This window comes from Malus sylvestris, chromosome 16 (assembly GCF_916048215.2).
Source record: "Malus sylvestris chromosome 16, drMalSylv7.2, whole genome shotgun sequence".
Lineage (NCBI taxonomy): Eukaryota > Viridiplantae > Streptophyta > Magnoliopsida > Rosales > Rosaceae > Malus > Malus sylvestris.
In genome coordinates, this window is record NC_062275.1 from 13363255 (window position 1) to 13383671 (window position 20417).

General features: G+C 38.9%; 3 protein-coding genes across 7 annotated transcripts in view; 2 read left to right on the top strand and 1 right to left on the bottom strand.

The window, feature by feature from the left end:
• LOC126606917 (dehydrogenase/reductase SDR family member FEY-like) overlaps positions 1-90 on the bottom strand; it is a 2838-nt gene extending 2748 nt beyond the window's left edge. For both annotated transcript variants that reach the window (XR_007617413.1, XM_050274317.1), the window contains exon 1: positions 1-90. This exon is cut by the window's left edge and continues 239 nt beyond it. Coding sequence is in view for 1 of the 2 variants with exons in the window: in XM_050274317.1 (XP_050130274.1) it covers positions 1-90 (90 nt within the window). In the remaining variant the exon portion in view is untranslated.
• The window catches only part of LOC126606923 (uncharacterized), a 19864-nt gene extending 6754 nt beyond the window's left edge, over positions 1-13110 (top strand). The window contains exons 3-4 of the mRNA XM_050274323.1: positions 3944-4040; positions 12725-13110. Coding sequence (XP_050130280.1) covers positions 3944-4040; positions 12725-12875 — 248 coding nt within the window. The 3' untranslated portion in view covers positions 12876-13110. The remainder of the gene's footprint in view (positions 1-3943; positions 4041-12724) is intronic.
• LOC126606912 (probable protein phosphatase 2C 40) overlaps positions 1-18964 on the top strand; it is a 21884-nt gene extending 2920 nt beyond the window's left edge. For 2 of the 4 annotated variants that reach the window (XM_050274311.1, XM_050274312.1), the window contains exons 2-5: positions 15274-15360; positions 16380-17561; positions 17736-18000; positions 18622-18964. In XM_050274311.1, coding sequence (XP_050130268.1) covers positions 16383-17561; positions 17736-18000; positions 18622-18749 — 1572 coding nt within the window. In that variant the 5' untranslated portion in view covers positions 15274-15360; positions 16380-16382 and the 3' untranslated portion in view covers positions 18750-18964. Of the gene's footprint in view, positions 1-15031; positions 15361-15843; positions 15889-16379; positions 17562-17735; positions 18001-18621 lie in introns of those variants that run through there. The other 2 variants (XM_050274309.1, XM_050274310.1) reach the window with 2 other exon arrangements.
• The last annotated feature ends 1453 nt before the right edge of the window (positions 18965-20417 follow it).

Consider the following 20417-nt stretch of genomic DNA (forward strand, 5'->3'; position numbering starts at 1 on the left):
TCCGTGCTTACGAGTCCGCCCAAAATTGGAGTTCTTCGTTAAGAACTCGTAAGGAGGCGTGTAATCCGAGCGAGTCCCACCTAAGCCCATTAGGGTGCGTTTGTTGCGCCGGACTGTCTCGGACTGGACTAGCTACCGGGACTAAGCTGGACTGGCTTAGACTGGACTAAGCTGGACTAACTTAGTGAAGCGTTTGGTGCAGTCTCGGACTAAGAAGCAGGATAAGAAAAACAGTACTGTTCACCAGATTTGTGTTTGCTTAGACTAGGACTACAAATTTTTGCCATTGTGTAATAGAGTAAAGCTACAAATCTCATGATATGGGTTAATTGGAGCATATTTTTACCATGTATATTATGAATCTTAAAAAAAATTGACAATTGTTTTGTTTCTATTACCTGCTAATAGAATTGGGTTTAATTTGCAAATGTAGCTTGATTTAAACTCTATCACCCAACAGAAGAAAAATAATAGTGCCCAATACATTCAACTTCAACAAATACAAGTACATAAGATCTCCATAATTTAGAAAATCCTAGTTAACATTAGTTAACATTAGCCAAAATAGATCTCCATAATTTACAAAATGGCTAGTTAACATAAGCCAAAATACTAGTGCAAAGCTAAGTTATAAGTCATAACATAAGATTGTATGATTAATAAAATACATCCATGTTAACGTTAATAAAATACATCCATGTTAACATTAGCCAAAATCCTCATCCGCTTGCGTTGTCGCTTAAAAGCCTTTGGACGAACACTTTCTTGAGTTCCGGTTTGATTGCCCTGAACACTCCCACATTTTTTGGTTTATCCAAAATAAGAGACAATGCATCAATTTGATCCATAGGAGAGAGACCCATTGTTTCAAGTTCATTAGCTATGTCAGTATGATCTGCAGTACCTTGAACTAAAGCTTCAGTTACCATTTGCATCATCTTCCCACTTTCAACATAAAAATCTTTCAGTCCACTGATAATTGCCTCGGTTCCATCACTTGAACTTCCCACAGCTCTTTTCCTCTTTCTTAGCCTTCTGTTTATGCTCCTCTTCTCTGCAACAAACAACCACAAAAAATTGCAATTCAGCATCAACCCCACACCATACAAAACATTCACATTGTAATATCATGGTTATAAACCAAGTACATACACACACACTCATGGACAAATGTGCAAAATACACATACATACTCACACTCACACTCACACTAACACACACACACGGACATACACACACACTGCACACACACTGCACACTGCATACATACTGCATACATACACACACACACACTGCACACACACACACACTGCATACATACATACACACACACTGCATACACACACACACTGCACACACACTCACACTCACACACACTCACACACACTCACACTCACACTCACACACTGCACAGTCACACACACACACACACGGGGACAGAGTGCAACACACTCTTACCCTCACACACACACTTTGTTTTTATACTCACACACACACACACGCACACACACACACACTGCATACACACACACTGCACACACACTGCACACTGCATACATACTGCATACATACACACACACACACACTGCACACACACACACACACTGCATACACACACACACTGCATACATACTCATACTCATACACACACTGCACACACTGCATACATACATACTCATACTCATACACACACTGCACACACACACACTGCATACATACACTACACACACACACACTGCATACATACTCATACACACATTGCACACACACACACACACACTGCATACATACCGCATACACACACACACACACACACTGCATACACACTCACACACACACTGCATACACACACACACTGCACACACACTGCACACTGCATACATACACACACTGCATACATACTGCATACATACACACACACACACACTGCATACACACACACACTGCACACACACAGTGCATACACACACACTGCATATACATACACACTGCAAACACAGTACATACATACACACACTACATACACTACACACACACTACATACACTACACACACACACTGCATACATACACACTGCAAACACAGTACATACATACACACACTACATACACTACACACACACACTGCATACACTACACACACACCCTGCAAGTACACACACACTGCATACACCCTGTATACATACACACTGCAAACACACTACACACACACTGCATACATACACACTGCAAACACTACACATATACACACACTACATACACTACACACACACACTGCAAACACAGTACATACATACACACACTACATACACTACACACACACTGCATACATACACACTGCAAACATAGTACATACATACACACACTACATACACTACACACACACACTACATACACTACACACACACACTGCATACACTACACACACACCCTGCAAGTACACACACACTGCATACACCCTGCATACATACACACTGCAAACACACTACACACACACACTGCATACATACACACTGCAAACATTACACATATACACACACTACATACACTACACACACTACACACACACTACATACACTACACACACACACTGCATACATACACACTGCAAACACAGTACATACATACACACACTACATACACTACACACACACTACACTACATACACTACACACACACACTGCATACACTACACACACACCCTGCAAGTACACACACACTGCATACACCCTGCATAGATACACACTGCAAACACACTACACACACACACTGCATACATACACACTGCAAACACTACACATATACACACACTACATACACTACACACACACTACATACACTACACACACACACTGCATACATACACACTGCAAACACAGTACATACATACACACACTACATACACTACACACACACACTACACTACATACACTACACACACACACTGCATACACTACACACACACCCTGCAAGTACACACACACTGCATACACCCTGCATACATACGCACTGCAAACACAGTACATACATACACACACTACATACACTACACACACACAGAGACACACACACACGCAGACACACACACACAAGCACAAAGTACTCCCATTGTTGAAACCCCAATTTTTAAAAATCGAAAACAACATGTGGGTAGGACTTCCAAGTTTTACAACATTGACATCCTAAATTCCCAAGTTCCATCTCATCTTATGAAAAGCCCAAATCCTAATTTCAATTTCACCTAAATATCAAAACCCTAATTTATTCAAGTGCAGATCTCTATGATTCAAAAATTATCAAACCCAAAACAATCAAATCACATAAAACTCAGTAAAATTACCTTCTACAACACAAATACATGCAATTAATAGAAGAATCGAAGTTTACCGTACAACTCAGATGAGGCGAGCAGATGCAGAGACAGAAAGGCGCTCAGAGGAGGGTGAGGAGGAAGAAGATGAGAGAGCACGGCAACGAAAATGAGAGGGAACGTAGAGATGAGGACGAGGGAAGACAGGAGGAAGGGACGAAGGGACGAAGGGAAGGCAGAAACTCTCTCGGTTTGCTCTGGCTTACGAATCCACTGGGTTTTGGGGTTGCTCGCGAAGACCACCTAAGGAGGTCTTTAGTCCGACCGAGTCCGGCTTAAGCTCATTAAAGCTAATCCGGTTGCACACCAAACACATGACTATAGTCCTGTCCAGTCCAAGCCTTGCTAATCCTGTCAAACAAACGTGCCCTTAAAGCTAATCCGGTTGCACACCAAACACAGGACTATAGTCTAGTCCAGTCCAAGCCTTGCTAATCCTGTCAAACAAACGTGCCCTTATTGTACAACAAACTCCAAGTTCGATTTTCGGCCAAAATACTCCGAAGCTCGTTTGCTTAGTCGTTGTTTCATATTTTATATTTTGATGATTGATTGTGGAGTTGTTTTTGTGCAGGCTTCACTCGGCCGGGCATTTGCTGGATACATCTATGTATGAGAAATGTGGGATTGGTTGATTTAGAGCCAACCAAAGGCTACCATTTCCCTCCGGGGTATGATTATTTCTGCTTTATTGCTTTAAGCCTATATTAGAAGGTGTCGGCATGTTTCTTGTTGCAAAGTCTTCTGTTGGAGCAAGTCCACCGGAGTGGTTTTTGCCCAGCACCCTGTCCAAATAACAAGCTGAGGGCCAGGGAATTCACTCTAGCCCGTCGGGCTGCCTGGCACACAGCCCAAGCCAGTCAACAGACCAGTCCAAAATTGACTAACCAAGGAGCCGGGCTATTTGCCTGGCGTGCGCCTTTCACGCGGAAATCGTCCTCGACGATCTGATTGGGGTCGAGTTGGAGAACGATTGGTAGACATGGAAGCAATCCTTGAACCGCCGCCACCATTTTTTCACGATGTAAACCAGCCCAGTTTTGTACAGCGCCACGCGGATTGCTACAAATATACAGATTGTTACAACTACAAGAAAGATTGGACTGGAAAGAATCATAATTTGGATATTTGGGGAAAAACCCAATTCGATTTCCCTAAAAAGTCGTGGAATTTGGTGATTAGAGATGGGATTTTTTAGGTGGAAAGGGGATTTTGATGGGTCTCTTACTTCTTTACGAAGGGAAAATCATGGCAGGTTGGGTACGAGTGCAGAGAGTTGGATGTTGGAAAATAAGAAGAAGAAGAGAAAGGACCGGAGGGAATGGAAGCAGTAGGAAGGAAACAAAACTGCAAGACCTTCCGAGAGAAAGGAAGAAAAATGAAAAAAAAAAGAATTGATAAAATATTAATTGAGATGAATAAAATAATATAATATTAGGTAGACCGGGTGTCAGCGTATTTTTAGAGGTGGAGATGCTTTGATCTATTACTGTTTATTAGGGTCTATTACTGTTCACTTGAGTGAATAAATGCGCTGGATGCTGGCACAAAATCCTTAGGGGTGGACTTGCTCTTAGCATCAGGGAACTGAACTTATTAGTCGGCAAGAACCTTCTTTTTTATTGTTTCCTCAATCCTCGTTCATTGGCGATTGAGTTTCTTAATTTAAAATAAACAGAAAAGCACGATCACTCTGAGTTTACATATGGTAAACGTCAGCTGTCCAAGCAATTCTCCACATAACAGCACAATGATCCTTCCTTTTGATTGTAGTCAGTAGTAACAGCCCACTCTTACTTCAACTTTCCACAAGTCAATTTATCTGTGGCAAACAACGCAATGATCGTTCCGCTTGAGCCTTAAAGTGAAAACTTACTACCATCCCGTAAGTGAACACTAGGAACTTTTATATTGCTGACGTGTGAATTTGGATCAATATATTTAGACGGCCAAATCACAGTCACGCATGTAAACACAAAGATTTGAGTGTAGCCTAGCCCATGTTAACAGTATAGATAATAGATGGTTAGATACATTGACATGTGTCAAGAGATGTGGTTGTTATAATATCAGTATGGTTGTTATAAGTAGGATAAGGTGTCTTAGTGAAGAAGTAATATAGATAACTATATAACAATTGTAAGTAGAGTAATTCAGTAACTTTGCAGTACAGAAATATAATTCATTTCTCTCTCTCTCTCTCTATCTTTCTATCTCTAAAACCTCTTCATCTTCTCTGTGATATTACATTACTGCAACTTAATATGTTGCTTAACATGGTATCATTCGCCGATCAAGCTCTACGTGCTTGAAAGGTTTTTTTTCTGATCTTGGAATCGTTGATTTTTGCTTCCGCCGCTCAAGATTCTTTCTTTCTCTGTTGTGTTCTTCTGATCTGGGAATTTTCATAGTTCTTTGGGTTGTGATTCTTCGTCTGCGCAATCGTGCCCTCTACGTGTTCGATACATTTCCTGTGAGAACTCTTCTTCGACAATTTTGCAATGGTGACTGCCAATCAACTACAAATTGTGCAATCGCCTATCACATCTCTTATCTCCACCGTTCCTACGTCGGTGACTGTGAAGCTTGATGATTCCAACTACCTCACATGGCACTTTCAGATGCAACTCCTACTTGAAGGTCATGGAATTATGGGGTTCTTGGATGGTTCTAGTCCTTGTCCTGCACAGTTTGGCTCTTCTGGATCTGGCGATTCTGATTTAGATTCTGGAGATTCCTCGTCCCGAATTGAAACAGATGCATACAAGATCTGGAAGATGCATGATCGAGCTTTGATGCAGCTTATTACTGTCACCCTTTCTCCATCCGCTATTTCATGTGTCATTGGAAGCACCAGTGCTCGGGATCTATGGATTCGTCTCAAGGAGCAATTTTCTATTGTTACTCGTGCAACCATATTCCAGATGAAGTCTGAGTTACAGAATATCAAGAAAGGCCCTGATTCTATATCTCAATTCTTACAGAGGATCAAGGCTGCTCGTGATTATTTGGCAGCTGCCGGAGTTCATTTCGAGGATGATGATATTGTCATTCTCACTCTTAATGGCTTATCGGGAGAATATAATACCATCCGCTCTATCATTCGAGGTCGAGAGAATGTTATTTCTCTTAAGGATCTGAGGTCTCAGTTACTTGCTGAAGAAGCAATGATTGAGAATACAGCTGTTACGCCATTTTTGTCTGCCATGATTGCCAAGAACTCTGAATCTGGTGGTCATAGTCAAGGGGTTTCTGCCAATCCAAGTCCCGGGTATTCACCACATCAATCTTCTGGTGTCCCACTTCAGCAACATACATATTTCAAGAATAATTACATCAAGAACAAGGGTCGAGGAAAATTCAACTATAATACTAATTCTCGATTTGGGAATTCACGAAATACCTATACAACTCCTGCTCCTGGTATTCTTGGTGCCCCTCCAACCCAATCAGCTTGCCAAATATGTGGAAAATTTGGTCACCTTGCTGATACCTGTCGGTTTCGAAATACTGATGTTGTTGTAGTTGATGGCTGTCAAATATGTGGCAAGAAGAATCACACTGCTCAGTTCTGTCATTTTCGAAATGCCAATATTTCTGGTTCTGCTTCTCAAATGATGGCAATGCATGTAAACTCTTCCTCATCCACTCCACCATCAAATGATTCATCTCAGCAGTTCTGGATTACAGATTCAGGGGCAACAAATCACCTCACTGCAGACTTACAGAATCTTTCCTTGGCTACTCCATTCTCATCCACAGAGACCATTCAAACTGCGAATGGTGCAGGTTTACCAATTTCACACATTGGTTCTTCTATCATTCAGACCCCTACTCAAAATTTGAAGCTTAATTCCATTTTATATGTTCCCAAAATTACTCAGAATTTGTTGTCTGTGCACAGAATTTGTCTAGATAACCATTGTTGGCTAATCTTTGATGCTTTTAATTTCTGGATTCAGGACAAAGCCACATGGAGGATTCTGTACAAGGGCCAATGCAGTAATGGGTTATATCCACTACCAATGTCAAGACCAGCTGCAATTCAGCATCAAGCCTATACAACTGCATTTCTTAGACAGAAAGTACATTCCAATCTATGGCATAGCTGACTAGGTCACCCATCCAATTCCATTTTGTTTACTATTCTTAGAAAGTCCAATATCTCAGTCCCCTATGATGTCTCATCTTCTGTGTGTCATTCTTGTTTACAAGGAAAATTCAGCAAGCTCCCATTTTCATCCTCTGTGTCTAAGGCTGTAAATCCTTTTCAAATAGGTCATAGTGATGTCTGGGGCCCTGCTCCTTGTACCTCTATTGATGGTTTTAAATACTACGTGACATTCATTGATGAGTGTACTCGATATTGTTGGCTTTTTCCTCTACATAATAAAAGTGAAGTCTGCTCTGTGTTCATTGGTTTCTATCAGTTCATTTTTAATCACTTTGCAGTTTCTGTTAAAACTTTACAAAGTGATGGGGGTGGGGAATATACAAGTCACACTCTTCAATCTTTTCTGTTAGATAAAGGGATCACTCATCAAATCTCTTGTCCCCATACTCCAGAACAAAATGGGCTGGCAGAACGCAAACATAGGCATGTAGTTGAAACCTCCATCACATTGTTACAGAATGCACATCTTCCAGCATCTTTCTGGTCCTTTGCTTGTCAAACTGCGATATACCTTATAAATAGGATGCCTTCTTCCACTACAAATAATCAGTCACCATTTGAGGTTCTGTTCAATTCAGTTCCAGATGTTTAACACCTTAGAATCTTTGGTTGTGCATGTTTCCCATTCTTAAAGCCTTATACTAGTAACAAGCTGCAACCTAAAACCAAGTTATGTATCTTTCTGGGTTATGCATCTAAATACAAGGGGTACATCTGTTTTGAAGTTAGCTCAAAGAGAATTTATATTTCACGACATGTTATATTTGATGAGTGTGATTTCCCTTATTCCTCTCTTGTCCAAAAGTCATCTGTTTCTACTTCACAGTCTGTTCCTCAAATACCAATGAATCCAGTGTCTATTACACGGGATAACCTGCTTGTTGGAGTGTCATCTAATTCATCTGTGCCTAGCCTTAGTGTTATACCTCGCACTGCTACTGCCACTCCTAGATCTTCCAATCCTTCTCCTGCACCTGAACTGTCTCAGCCAACAGCAACCGACGACATCAGCTCCCCCATTACTTGCAATGTCCCTCAGTGTACTTCTCCTTCCATTCCTGTGGCTCCTGAGTTTCTTCCAGAAAGTTTACAAGTCATTCTTCCTCTACCTCCATTTAACTTGCATCCTATGCAAACACGATCGAAGAGTGGTATTGTCAAGAAGAAAGCATTTAGTGCTCTGACTTCTCCAACTACAGACGTTGACTTATCTCAGATTGAACCACTGTCTTATAAATCTGCTCTTAAATCGCCAGTTTGGTATAAAGCCATGGAGGAGGAACTACAAGCCTTGCATTCCCAGAAAACTTGGTCCTTAGTTCTTTTACCATCAAACAGAAACCTTGTGGGGTGCAAGTGGGTGTTTAAGATCAAGAGACATGCTGATGGTGCCATTTCGAGATACAAGGCTCGGCTTGTGGCCAAGGGGTTCAATCAGGAGGCAGGAATCGATTATGGTGAAACCTTCAGTCCTGTTGTTAAGCCTACTATAGTACGTCTTGTTCTTGCCTTAGCTGCACATTATGGTTGGGGTTTACGGCAGCTCGATGTCAAAAATGCTTTTTTGCATGGTATTTTGGAAGAAGAAGTGTATATGGCGCAGCCTCCGGGGTTTGTAGACCCTATCTATTCATCCTCAGTGTGTAAACTTCACAAGTCTTTATACGGTCTCAAACAAGCTCCCCGGGCATGGAATGAGAGATTTACTAAGTTCTTGCCTTCCTTGGGATTTCACACAACTTATGCCGACACTTCATTGTTTGTCAAACATACTTCTTCTGGAATAGTACTTCTTCTTCTCTATGTGGATGATATCATCATCACTGGCAGTGCCATTTCTGTCATCCCAGAGCTAATTTCTGCGTTGGCTACAGAATTTGATATCAAGGATCTGGGACCACTCCATTATTTCCTTGGTGTTCAAATCACAACCAATACAGAAGGGTTGTTTCTGTCTCAGCATAGATATGTCACCGATTTATTGACAAAGACAGAAATGCATCAGTCCAAGTCTTGTGCTACTCCTTGTCTGCCTTCTCATCGTCTTCTTAAGGATGATGGCATACCATTTGACAATCCTCAATTGTACAGAAGTATAGTGGGCGCCTTACAGTATCTAACTTTCACAAGACCTGATATTGCTTTTTCGGTCCATCAGGTTGCTCAGTTCATGCAGTGTCCCATGGAGTCTCATTACTTGGCTGTCAAAAGGATATTACGGTATCTTAACGGCACTCAACATTATGGTCTTCAATATAACAAGGGCGACTTGGAGTTAAATGCATTTAGTGATGCGGACTGGGCAGGGGATTCGAATGATCGACGCTCTACAACAGGTTTGGTTGTTTTCTTGGGTTCTAATCCCATTTCGTGGTCATCAAAGAAGCAGAACACTGTCTCTCGCTCTTCTACTGAAGCTGAGTATCGTGCCATTGCTACAACAGCAGCTGAGCTTGATTGGATAAGACAGATTCTCACTTTTCTGCAGATTACAGTTTCGACTCCATCCATTATGTTTTGTGATAACCTCTCGGCTATTGCTCTGACTTGTAATCCAGTGATGCATCAACGAACCAAACATATTGAGATTGATATCCATTTTGTTCGTGACAGGGTTGCCCAACAGTTACTTCAAATGCAGTTTGTTTCCTCTAATGAGCAATTTGCTGATATTCTGACAAAGGGCCTATCTGCACCACTTTTTCGTGCTCATTGCTGCAATCTCAGGCTTCGTGGTCCTTCTCCTGAGCTTGAGGGAGGATGTTAACAGTATAGATAATAGATGGTTAGATACATTGACATGTGTCAAGAGATGTGGTTGTTATAATATCAGTATGGTTGTTATAAGTAGGATAAGGTGTCTTAGTGAAGAAGTAATATAGATAACTATATAACAATTGTAAGTAGAGTAATTCAGTAACTTTGCAGTACAGAAATATAATTCATTTCTCTCTCTCTCTCTCTATCTTTCTATCTCTAAAACCTCTTCATCTTCTCTGTGATATTACATTACTGCAACTTAATATGTTGCTTAACAGCCCACCCCCGCCGAATTGGCTTGGGAAGCAGCTGCCTTGTGTAGGCCTCCAAACCTTCTCCAAAAAGTCTCCAGTATGTTATGTGGTCCTTGTGGAAAGGGTTGTGTCTCCCTATATAAGCCACCAAATAAATATGCTACTTAGTGCCAATTAGATCAATAATGTTCCTCTGAATTGGGGACCTATTGAGTGTCAGCATATATTGCTGGAGCTTTTACCCCTAAATAGATAAGCCAAACAAAAGAACCCGCAGTGGCATAAGTGATCACACATGCTTCATATTGAAGCAACATATCCTTCACTAGTTTTTCTCAAATTCATATGAGTTCACTACCAGCCTTGGTATTCTGAGATGTGAACAATTTTTGTTCTTTTACACACAATGTTGTTCCCATATCCTTCTGATTTAGTACTTACAAATAATTATGTACTTATTTCCAGGCCATATGTGGAATATAAAAGCACGGCTCCACAAAAAGATATAGCAAGTAAGCAAAAGGAGTTGGAGGTACAAGCTAATGAATTAATATCGAGGGTAGGAAAAGTGAGTTGCAATATTTCACTCAAATACGGACATAGAGAGGAGGAAAGTGAGTTGCAATATTTATCTTGATGCAGTAACCAAGGCTCTCATGCATGTATTGGAATCTACCAAGAGTCTCATGCATATTGGAACCATCAAATATATTTAATTGAGTTTTAGAGCAACACAAATAGTTAAGTGGTCATTTAAGAACATTTTAAATATTTTTGGGGTAGAGCAAAAGTCCAATTCGGACTAGAGTTTCATGGTGTTGTATTCCTTATAAATATATGTACTAAACCCTTGAGAAAGGAGACGGGAATGAATTAAAATTTATTTTGCTTTGTGCAATTGAAGTGAGTGATTTCTCCTTCTCAAATCAAGCATTTGCTTGGTCGTGTGAGCGAATCCACGATTAGCAACGTGAGCGAGCTCCGTTGCCCCTAGTTGAGTGATTCCCAGGTTATCTATCCCTTGTCTTTTCGAGACCCTTGGTCTTTCCTGCATCAAGTGGCATCAGAGCAGGTTTTCCGCTGCAGTTAGAAGATTATGGTTGATATTTTTCATCCGTTTGAACATCAAATGGTTGAAGAGATTAGCTTGGTTGATTGGAATTCTCCACCAGTTTATGACAAGTATGTTGATGACGACATGGAAGAGATTAAGAGGATGCATCGACATCTCACTAATCAAATTTCTCGCATCAAAAATCGACGACGAGGCGTTGTGGTTTCCGAAGGGGAGGGAGGCATTTGTTTGCAATGTGTTGACCATTTTCATGATTACGCTCCGTGGTTTGAGTCAACCGAAGAAGGAGATTGTTGTTCAGCAGTTTACAATGAATTGGCACAAGATACAGTTAGTTTGAATTATCTTAGTTCAAATTATGGGTGTGAAAATATTGAGGCTTCGTCTTTGATTCATTTGAGTATGCCTCCCTTATTTGATCGTTGCTTGAGTAATTGTGAAATTTGTGATGGTTTTAGCTTGAGTAATAACAAAAGTTTCGGTGGGAGAGAAGAAGGGTTTTCATCTCACGAATCTTTGAAGGAAGTCGGTGACGTTGCTGAAGTGGGAGATATCAAATTTCAAGATATTGTTGATGTGAAAGAAGATACTACTTATGAATACATTGATTTTATTGGTTTTGATATTTTTAATTGGAAGGCTTCTCAAGTTTTAGTTGATTTAGTCAATCAAATGAAGATTGATATCAGTTGGATTGCAAGATTTTTCATGGAGCATGAATGCAGCACTTCAAGAATAAGAAAATATTCCAAGTACTTATTCACGTGGAAAGCCAAAAATCAATTTCAAGATTATAACGGAGTCAACAAAGATTTAAACTCGAGGATGAGTTTCTTCAAAGAAGAGGAGAATGATGCAGTAACCAAGGCTCTCATGCATGTATTGGAATCTACCAAGAGTCTCATGCATATTGGAACCATCAAATATATTTAATTGAGTTATTGTAAACCTATAAATCTTTTTCGGGTTTTTGAAGATTCTGCCAAAAGCGAAGCAACGGCTGTAATTTGTTTGTATTGTATGCGTGTATTCAGTATTTTATTAAACAGTTCCGTTTAATTAGTATATTGGGAATCCATTGACACTCCACAGGCATAGACTAGGAGAGCAGTTTGTCTCGCACGAACGAGGCGAAAGCATCGCCATCCTCATTTGGATTTCCTGGTTTCGAGTTTCGATTAATACTCGAAACTCTTATCGGGCAGCTGGAAATCGCCAATGCCATGCCTGTGGCGTGTACTAGGAAAATGCTTGTGTGGTCCACAGGCCGCATCAGAAAATGCTTGGAAAGCATCGCTTCAAGTTTCACAATCTTCCTACATTTTAGATAAACTTACAAATTCGTTGGAAATGTACAAAAGTTTGGATTACACTTTGTTTTTCATTTGGGTGCTTAAAACTCTCGATAAATTTTTAGTTGTGACGAGAACACAAGTGGTACATCACATGTTTTAATATAAGTGGTGGGAAATTTTGTATTTTAAGTTGTTAATTTTTTAGTACACATATCTCCTTATTTGTATAATGACACGTGATGTACCATCTCGTGTATGAATCACACTGAAAAATCTCTCAAAACTTTCGTTTACATTGACAAACTATAAGATCATAAAAATTATAAAAATTATTTTAAATTACAAGAATGAAGATTCGAACTTAAATATCAAGACATAGCACGTTGTTTTAATCAGCTTGCCTGAACTCGTGTTTACGGTCAAAAAGTTTGTGTCGGCTCTTATTTTCTTTGGCTTCAACTTTTCCCTTGGGTTGAAACGTGGCTTCTCGTTAGGGTTTTGACCAGGTCAAATCCACTGATAAACGCGGAAGGTTGATTGGGGCAGTTTGAAGCCATCTATCGGTCATTTACCATCGCATCTGATGACCAATTAACTCAGCCAAAATCGACCGTCTGATGGAGACATTGGTTGACATTAGCCAAATTAGAAAAATGAAAAAGCAAAGAAGGACAGAAGTTACGTATTGTAACTCGTCTTAGAGCATCTTTAATGGAAGTTCCTACTTAGAATTTTTACTATCATTTTTTAGGACTTATTTAAGAGTTTTAGAGCAATATTCGATTTCCTAAAAGAATATTGTCTACAATGAAAACTTCTTGTGGTATAATCTCTAAATATAAGGACTAAAAAAATATTATTCATTTCATTGAAATATTGTAACTATTGATAAAAATAAAAATCTATCTCTAACACTGATTTTTCAAGATTTTTTTTTTAAAAAAAAAAAGGCAAATGAGAAGTTGCCCACTTGGATGGATTCAAAAAACAAGGAAAAAAACATAAAGAGCAGCACCATTCCTACTTAAAATTAATTTGGAGTCAACTATTTGAGTCCTTATATGTAGTCTTCATATTTGAGAATTCTTTTGAGATATTCGGCGAATTCATATGTATTTAAATACTTTGAGGACTTTGATTCCGGCCCATTGGAAGTCATTTGTCCCTATATTAAGGGACTATACGGTTGTAGGGACTCCATTTAGAGTTTCCATTGAAGATGTTCTTAGGCAAATTAGTTAGAGCTGTGTCCTTATTTCTCTAAATCCAAATCAATTTTTTTTCCATAGTTTAGATGATTTTTTTTTGTTTTGGTGAAATAGGATAAATGAATCTTATGTGGACTGTTTTATCGTTTGTTAACAAAAAATTAACATACAGATCTCAAAAAAACTTGTGGTATATCTTGACTCTACAATAAGGTAAACTCCTCTCTGTTTAAACTTTTATTAACCAAAACAAATTAATACGAAGATAATAAATTATTTTCAAATTAAGAAATTGAAAAGAGCTTTATCGGAGGAATTAAATTATTAATTTGAAAAATTATAATAACATAACAAAATACCACGCTTGTACTTTGGATGTGATCCGTGGGCTAGGCCAACTAAAACATTATATGAATAACATGTTACTTACAATTGCAACAAGTTGTCTAGTGGTAAGGACGCGAACTACGATTCTTTAATAAACAAAAAATTTGGGAGGTCCCAGGTTTTATGCTCTGAACTGGTGAGTTTGCTTGACTGTGAACCCGAGCTCGAAAATGATTGATAATCGTGACTTGCCAAGCTTAATTAAGTTGGTTGGAGTAACGTGCTTCCTTTTTGCAATCAAATTTGAATTCTCGTTCTTGTTATTTAAATAAATTTAGACCCTAAACCTTAAAGCTCACTTCTAGTATAAATAATATCGTTAGTTAAAAAAATAAAAATAAAAGAATAATATAATAAGCATAATACAATTGATGAATGACAGAGTTCAAATGGAACTGGGAAAACGGCATTACCGGTAAGAGCACGAATAGACAAAAAGCCAAAATGCCAGCCAAACAAATTCCGCTAATTTCAGCAAAAGCCCCTTCCTCACCATCCATTTCCTTCTCCCGCCCCCTCCCCCTCCCCCTCCCCCTCCCCCTTTTATGTACCACCCAGATACAGATTCTCCACTCCACTCACACCTCTCTCTCTCTAAGTCTCTCTTTTTCTCTCAGATCTGCTGTTTGCTTGCTTTTCTGCTTTTTCTTTCCAAAGTCATACCCTTTATCACTCCCTCTTACTACCCAATAGCCCATCACTCTTTTTATATATATACCTTTACACACACACACACACATATATATATATATATATATGTTGTATAGCACTAGCGGCATTCTGGGGTTGTTTCCATTGCTCTTCTGGGGGCCTCTTTGTTGAAGGACAACTGGGCCAGGTGGGTTTTCAATCCCAACTCCGTTTCTTCTTGTGTTTCTTTGATAAATGTATGAATACATAAATTACAATTCACAAATAGTTATTGGGTTTTGCTTGAACCATATTTTCTATGTTTCTGAACCTTTTATTTGATTGAGTTTGCTTGTTGTTTCACCCTGTTGGGTTTTTTTTTATTGCTTCTGCAATTAAAAGAATCACTTTTGGAACCGTATGTTTATTGCCAAGTGTTGATTTTTCGATGGAGTAATGAGGATATAAGTATATTATGATTGCTTTTGTTCTTTTTTGAATTGTCATAATTTCTGTATTTTCTATTTTCCTTAAGCTCCAAGTTTAGTTCCTTCTCTTTTTCACACGGCGATATTCTATTCTAAACTATTCTAATGTAAGGGAAGGGGGATTCGAACTTGGATGCAACGGGCCAGTCACACTGCCTGGTTCTAACCTTTTTAGTTTCGTTCTGTTTTCTTTAATCATCTAGTTTATGCAAGGGGACGGAGTTTCAAACTATGCCCTTCGTACAACGGTAAATGTTCTTGATCACTAGAGCTATTAGCCCCCATAAGCTCCATGTTTAGTTGATCAACTCAATTTATTTTCTTGTTGTGAATAAGCATTTAAATTATTTGTATTGATCATTGAACTTGGAGATCTATGCATTCTTGTGGCTTATAGCTCAGAAAATTCACTTTCGGTGTTTCACACATCCACACAAAGGCACACACTTTCTACATCATTGTCATAGATAAAAGAATTTGAAGTTAAGAAGCTGTGTATTTACCGTTTTTCTTTTCTAGTTATATTAACGGATCTTCAAGTTTTCCAATGTATCACCATTTAAACTATAACAACGCACTTCAGAAAACAGTGGTTCAGTGATGAATTATAAGTTCATGTTATTTGGAGAAAATTCGGTATTTGTGCAATAAAGATAACCAAATCAATTCCAAGTTGATACATTGCAAACGTTTGATGAGTTAATGAATAACCTAGATGTTTGTATGTTTTCATCTGTAGATCATGCTAGGAGAAACTATGGTTAAACCTGAAGGAGAGCTAAAAGTAAGCTTTGGCTATCAATGCAATAGCAACAGAGGCAGTTTTTGTGAGGATTCCGGTGAATATGAAACCCTGCCTGAATTCCGAAGGAACAGTAGTTTCTCTTGCTTGTCTGGTGCTGCCTTAAGTGCAAATGCCACTCTGGCAAACACAAATATCTGCAATGGTTTGATAGGGGCAGAAATACTTCCTAGTTGGGACTCTCCTAATTCATTTCGTAGAGTTCCCTCTTCACCGTCTATGTCAAGGTTGGATATATTATCATCTTCTTTTCAGAGTAGTATATCGAACTTAAGTTGCAGTCCATCTACGCCTGATTCTGATTCTTACTTAATGAAATCCACGAGTCCTTCCAGAAATGATAGTTTTCTTAGTGGCATGGAAGTGCAAGTGGCAGGTGGACCTGCTGGTGAAGACAGGGTCCAAGCTGTTTGTTCTGAAGAAAATGGGTGGCTCTTTTGTGCAATTTATGACGGTTTCAATGGAAGAGACGCAGCTGATTTTCTGGCTGGGACACTGTATGAAACCATTGTATTTCACTTTAATTCATTAGACTGGGAATCAAGTCAGGAATCCAACAAAGCTTCTAATGATCTAGATATAGATGAGTCCCTTCCATACATAGGAGATGATACTACTATTAGCGGGGAAAGATTTTCATCCAGAATTTATGCACACAAGGATTCAAGTTTTGACAATACCTCTAAGAATGCTCCATGTGCTAAAGTAAAAACATTAACTGATTCGTTTAGGCATGGGGTGCTTGATAGCCTCCAACGAGCTCTTAGTCAGGCTGAGAATGACTTTCTATGCATGGTTGACCAGGAAATGGTGGATCGCCCAGATTTAGTTTCTGTTGGGTGTTGTGTTTTAGTTGCACTTCTACATGGGAAGGATTTGTATACACTTAATTTAGGTGACAGCCGAGCTGTATTGGCAACATATGGTGATGGTTATTTAATGAGTGGGAGTGATAGGTTAAAAGCTATCCAGCTCACTGATAGTCATACAGTTGATGACGAAAGTGAGAGAATGAGAGTTTTGTGTGAACATCCTGACGATCCCATGACCGTCGTGGCTGGAAAAGTAAAGGGGAAATTGAAGGTCACTCGAGCTTTTGGAGTTGGTTACTTGAAAAAGGTGGTTACTCTTACTGTTTAACAATTATGCACCAACACCAAGTAGGATAAAAAGAAGTTTTTTAGATGAACTGACTTTATCTGGTGTATTTAAGTCTTATGCCCCTTCATCATTATCATTATATTTTCAATTAGTGGTGATTACTGATTCTATTTTCTTTTGACTTTTGCGCAGAAAAAACTGAATGATGCATTGATGGGAATTCTTCAAGTTCGTAACCTCATAAGCCCACCATACGTTTCCACTCAACCAGCGTTGAATGTGCACAGAATATCAAAATCAGATTGCTTTGTAGTACTTGGTAGTGATGGCTTGTTTGACTTTTTTACGAATGACGAGGCAGTAAAGCTTGTCCATTCCTATATCTTGAGCAACCCCTCCGGCGACCCTGCTAAGTTTCTGCTCGAGCAGCTTGTAGTGAGAGCAGCCAATTCTGCAGGTAGAGTTTTATTATTATTATTATTATTATTTTATATATATTGTTGTCATTCCATCCAAATCCCTTACAAGTTTGCTTTGTATCTGATAGGGTACTTTTATTAAACACAAAGCTAACCTCAATCAGTTTAACCAAGATAGAGAAGCAATTGATTTGTAATTGCTCGTAGTTCTCTCACTTTCGGTTTCTCTGCTTTTAGATTGCTTCTGTGGCGTATGTGGTATTATTATCTTACGACCTCTTGCATTTGTTGAAAGATAACAGATCTTTCAGTTTAAAATAAGTTGTCTCAATTTAATTTGATGCTGTTTGTTAACTTCTCGTGTAATGTCCTCTTAATTGTACGTTGTTGGTAACAAAACTCCAGTTTTGACACAGATTTCTTCCTGAAATCATATTTGATTGAAACATTTTAAGACCAAATTTAACTTAGATGATATTTAACACCGATATCCATCCGTCCACCACACCACACCCTAAGGCATGCATTCACATTTGCTTCCAAAATTTGGTATTCTGAAGTCTTCCAAAAGTAAATACCAATACAGGGTTGGTTGCATTTAGCCCTTTAGTATGGTTTTCGTTTGCCCGGCCATTAAGCACATTATGCGTTCATTGCAGGTCTCAGCATGGAAGAACTCATGAACATTCCGGCAGGAAGGCGGAGGAAGTATCACGATGATGTAACAGTAATTGTGATTATGCTGGGTACAAATCAGCGCACGACAAAGGCATCAACTTGCGTGTAAGATTATTTTTCGTGGTGTAATGGAATGATTGATATTTTTGGCAGTCCAGAGTGGTAGGTTTCAAATTGTATATAGTGGATGTCAGATATACTTTGCTCCTGCTCTACAATAATGTTTTCAATTTACCAAATTTTGCTTGGCAAAAGACTGCTTAATTGCATTCATCTGCAGGCTTGTTCAAGAAGGGCAAATAAATTATATAATTTTTTCTGCAATTTTGGCAATTTTGCTTGGCAAAAGCCTTATCCCACTAAATAAAGTGGAGTCAGCTGATGAATCCTAGAATGTCAGTGCGCTCAATTTTGCACCAAGTCTTCTGTTAGCTCCAAGTACTTCCATATCTTTTCTTATGAGATTATAACAATCTTTTTCTCCCTCATGAATGATACGATAGACGTTGGTCGTACCCTGTCAAAAGGGGAGCCATGCTGGCTGGGTTGCCCATTATGCTCTTATCAATCATATCAATTTTTTTGTTTGTTTATTCTTTTGCTGATAGTTAATTATTCCAAAGAATATTTTCTGGCATTCAACCAAAAACAAGGAAAAGAATATTTTCTGGCGGATACTGATGAATAATGAAGGGATGCTCTATTGTTGACCTAAGCTTTTTCTTAAGAATGTCAATTGCACTTTCATATGGGAACCAAGGGAATCAATATATTGATTGTATTCTATTCTATTCTTTCCAAACTTCACAAAGAGACCTACAAGCCATTCGATAATACTTTTGTAGGAAGCACTTGTATACATGGCCACTTTCAACAAAAATATTTTAATTAGATTTAAGCAGGCTTAAATTTATATGAAAAGTTATAACGCTTCTTGAAAAAACATTTGTAAGCACTTCTTAAAAAAATCACATTCTTATGATTCGGAGCCACTTGTAACTGTTACCAAAGGCTCTTTTGATTATTATTTGAAAGCATTTTTAGGTCTTGCAAAAGCATGCCTAAACAATTAAGCTTAAATGATTCTTTGTTCACAAACACCATTAGTTCTAACAAAAATTTGTTAAAGATTCATTCTCTTCATAAGAAAAAGGAGGTAAAACCAATAAAGATTTCTTTTTCGATTCATTCCTATACTTTAGCCATTAAACCTTTATTTTTCACAACTCAAATAAAACACATTAGGGTTTTCATCACTGAACCTTTAAGGGCTGTTTGTTAGGCTTCACTAAACTTCCTTGGACTAGACTGGATTACACCTTGGTTTAGTCCTTTGTTTGTTTCACTCCCAGACTATGTTTAATGAGACTCGCCTAGACTAAGTCAGACTAAAAGCTTCGTTGAAGGGTCTTAGCGAGGCCCCCCGAAATTGGTTGGACTGCTAAGCCAAATCTGCTCACTTCACCCCTCTCTGCTTTGTTCCTCCCATCTGCTTCTATCTCGTGTCCCACTACCCTTTTCAAACCCAGATCCTGCTCATATCGGTAATACAGTAATAGTGCCTCGGTACAACATTAACCATGTGTCACTTCAAGATGTTTACCATGTCCCAGGATTGGAGAAAAATATTCATTCAGTGGTGCAATTGACATCATTAAGAAATTATGTCTTGTTTGGTCCATGAGATGTGAAGGTATATCGACACCTCAAAATCTTAGGGATACCAACAATGAAGGGACAACGATTGCAGTTAGTTTATGTAATGCAAGCAATAACC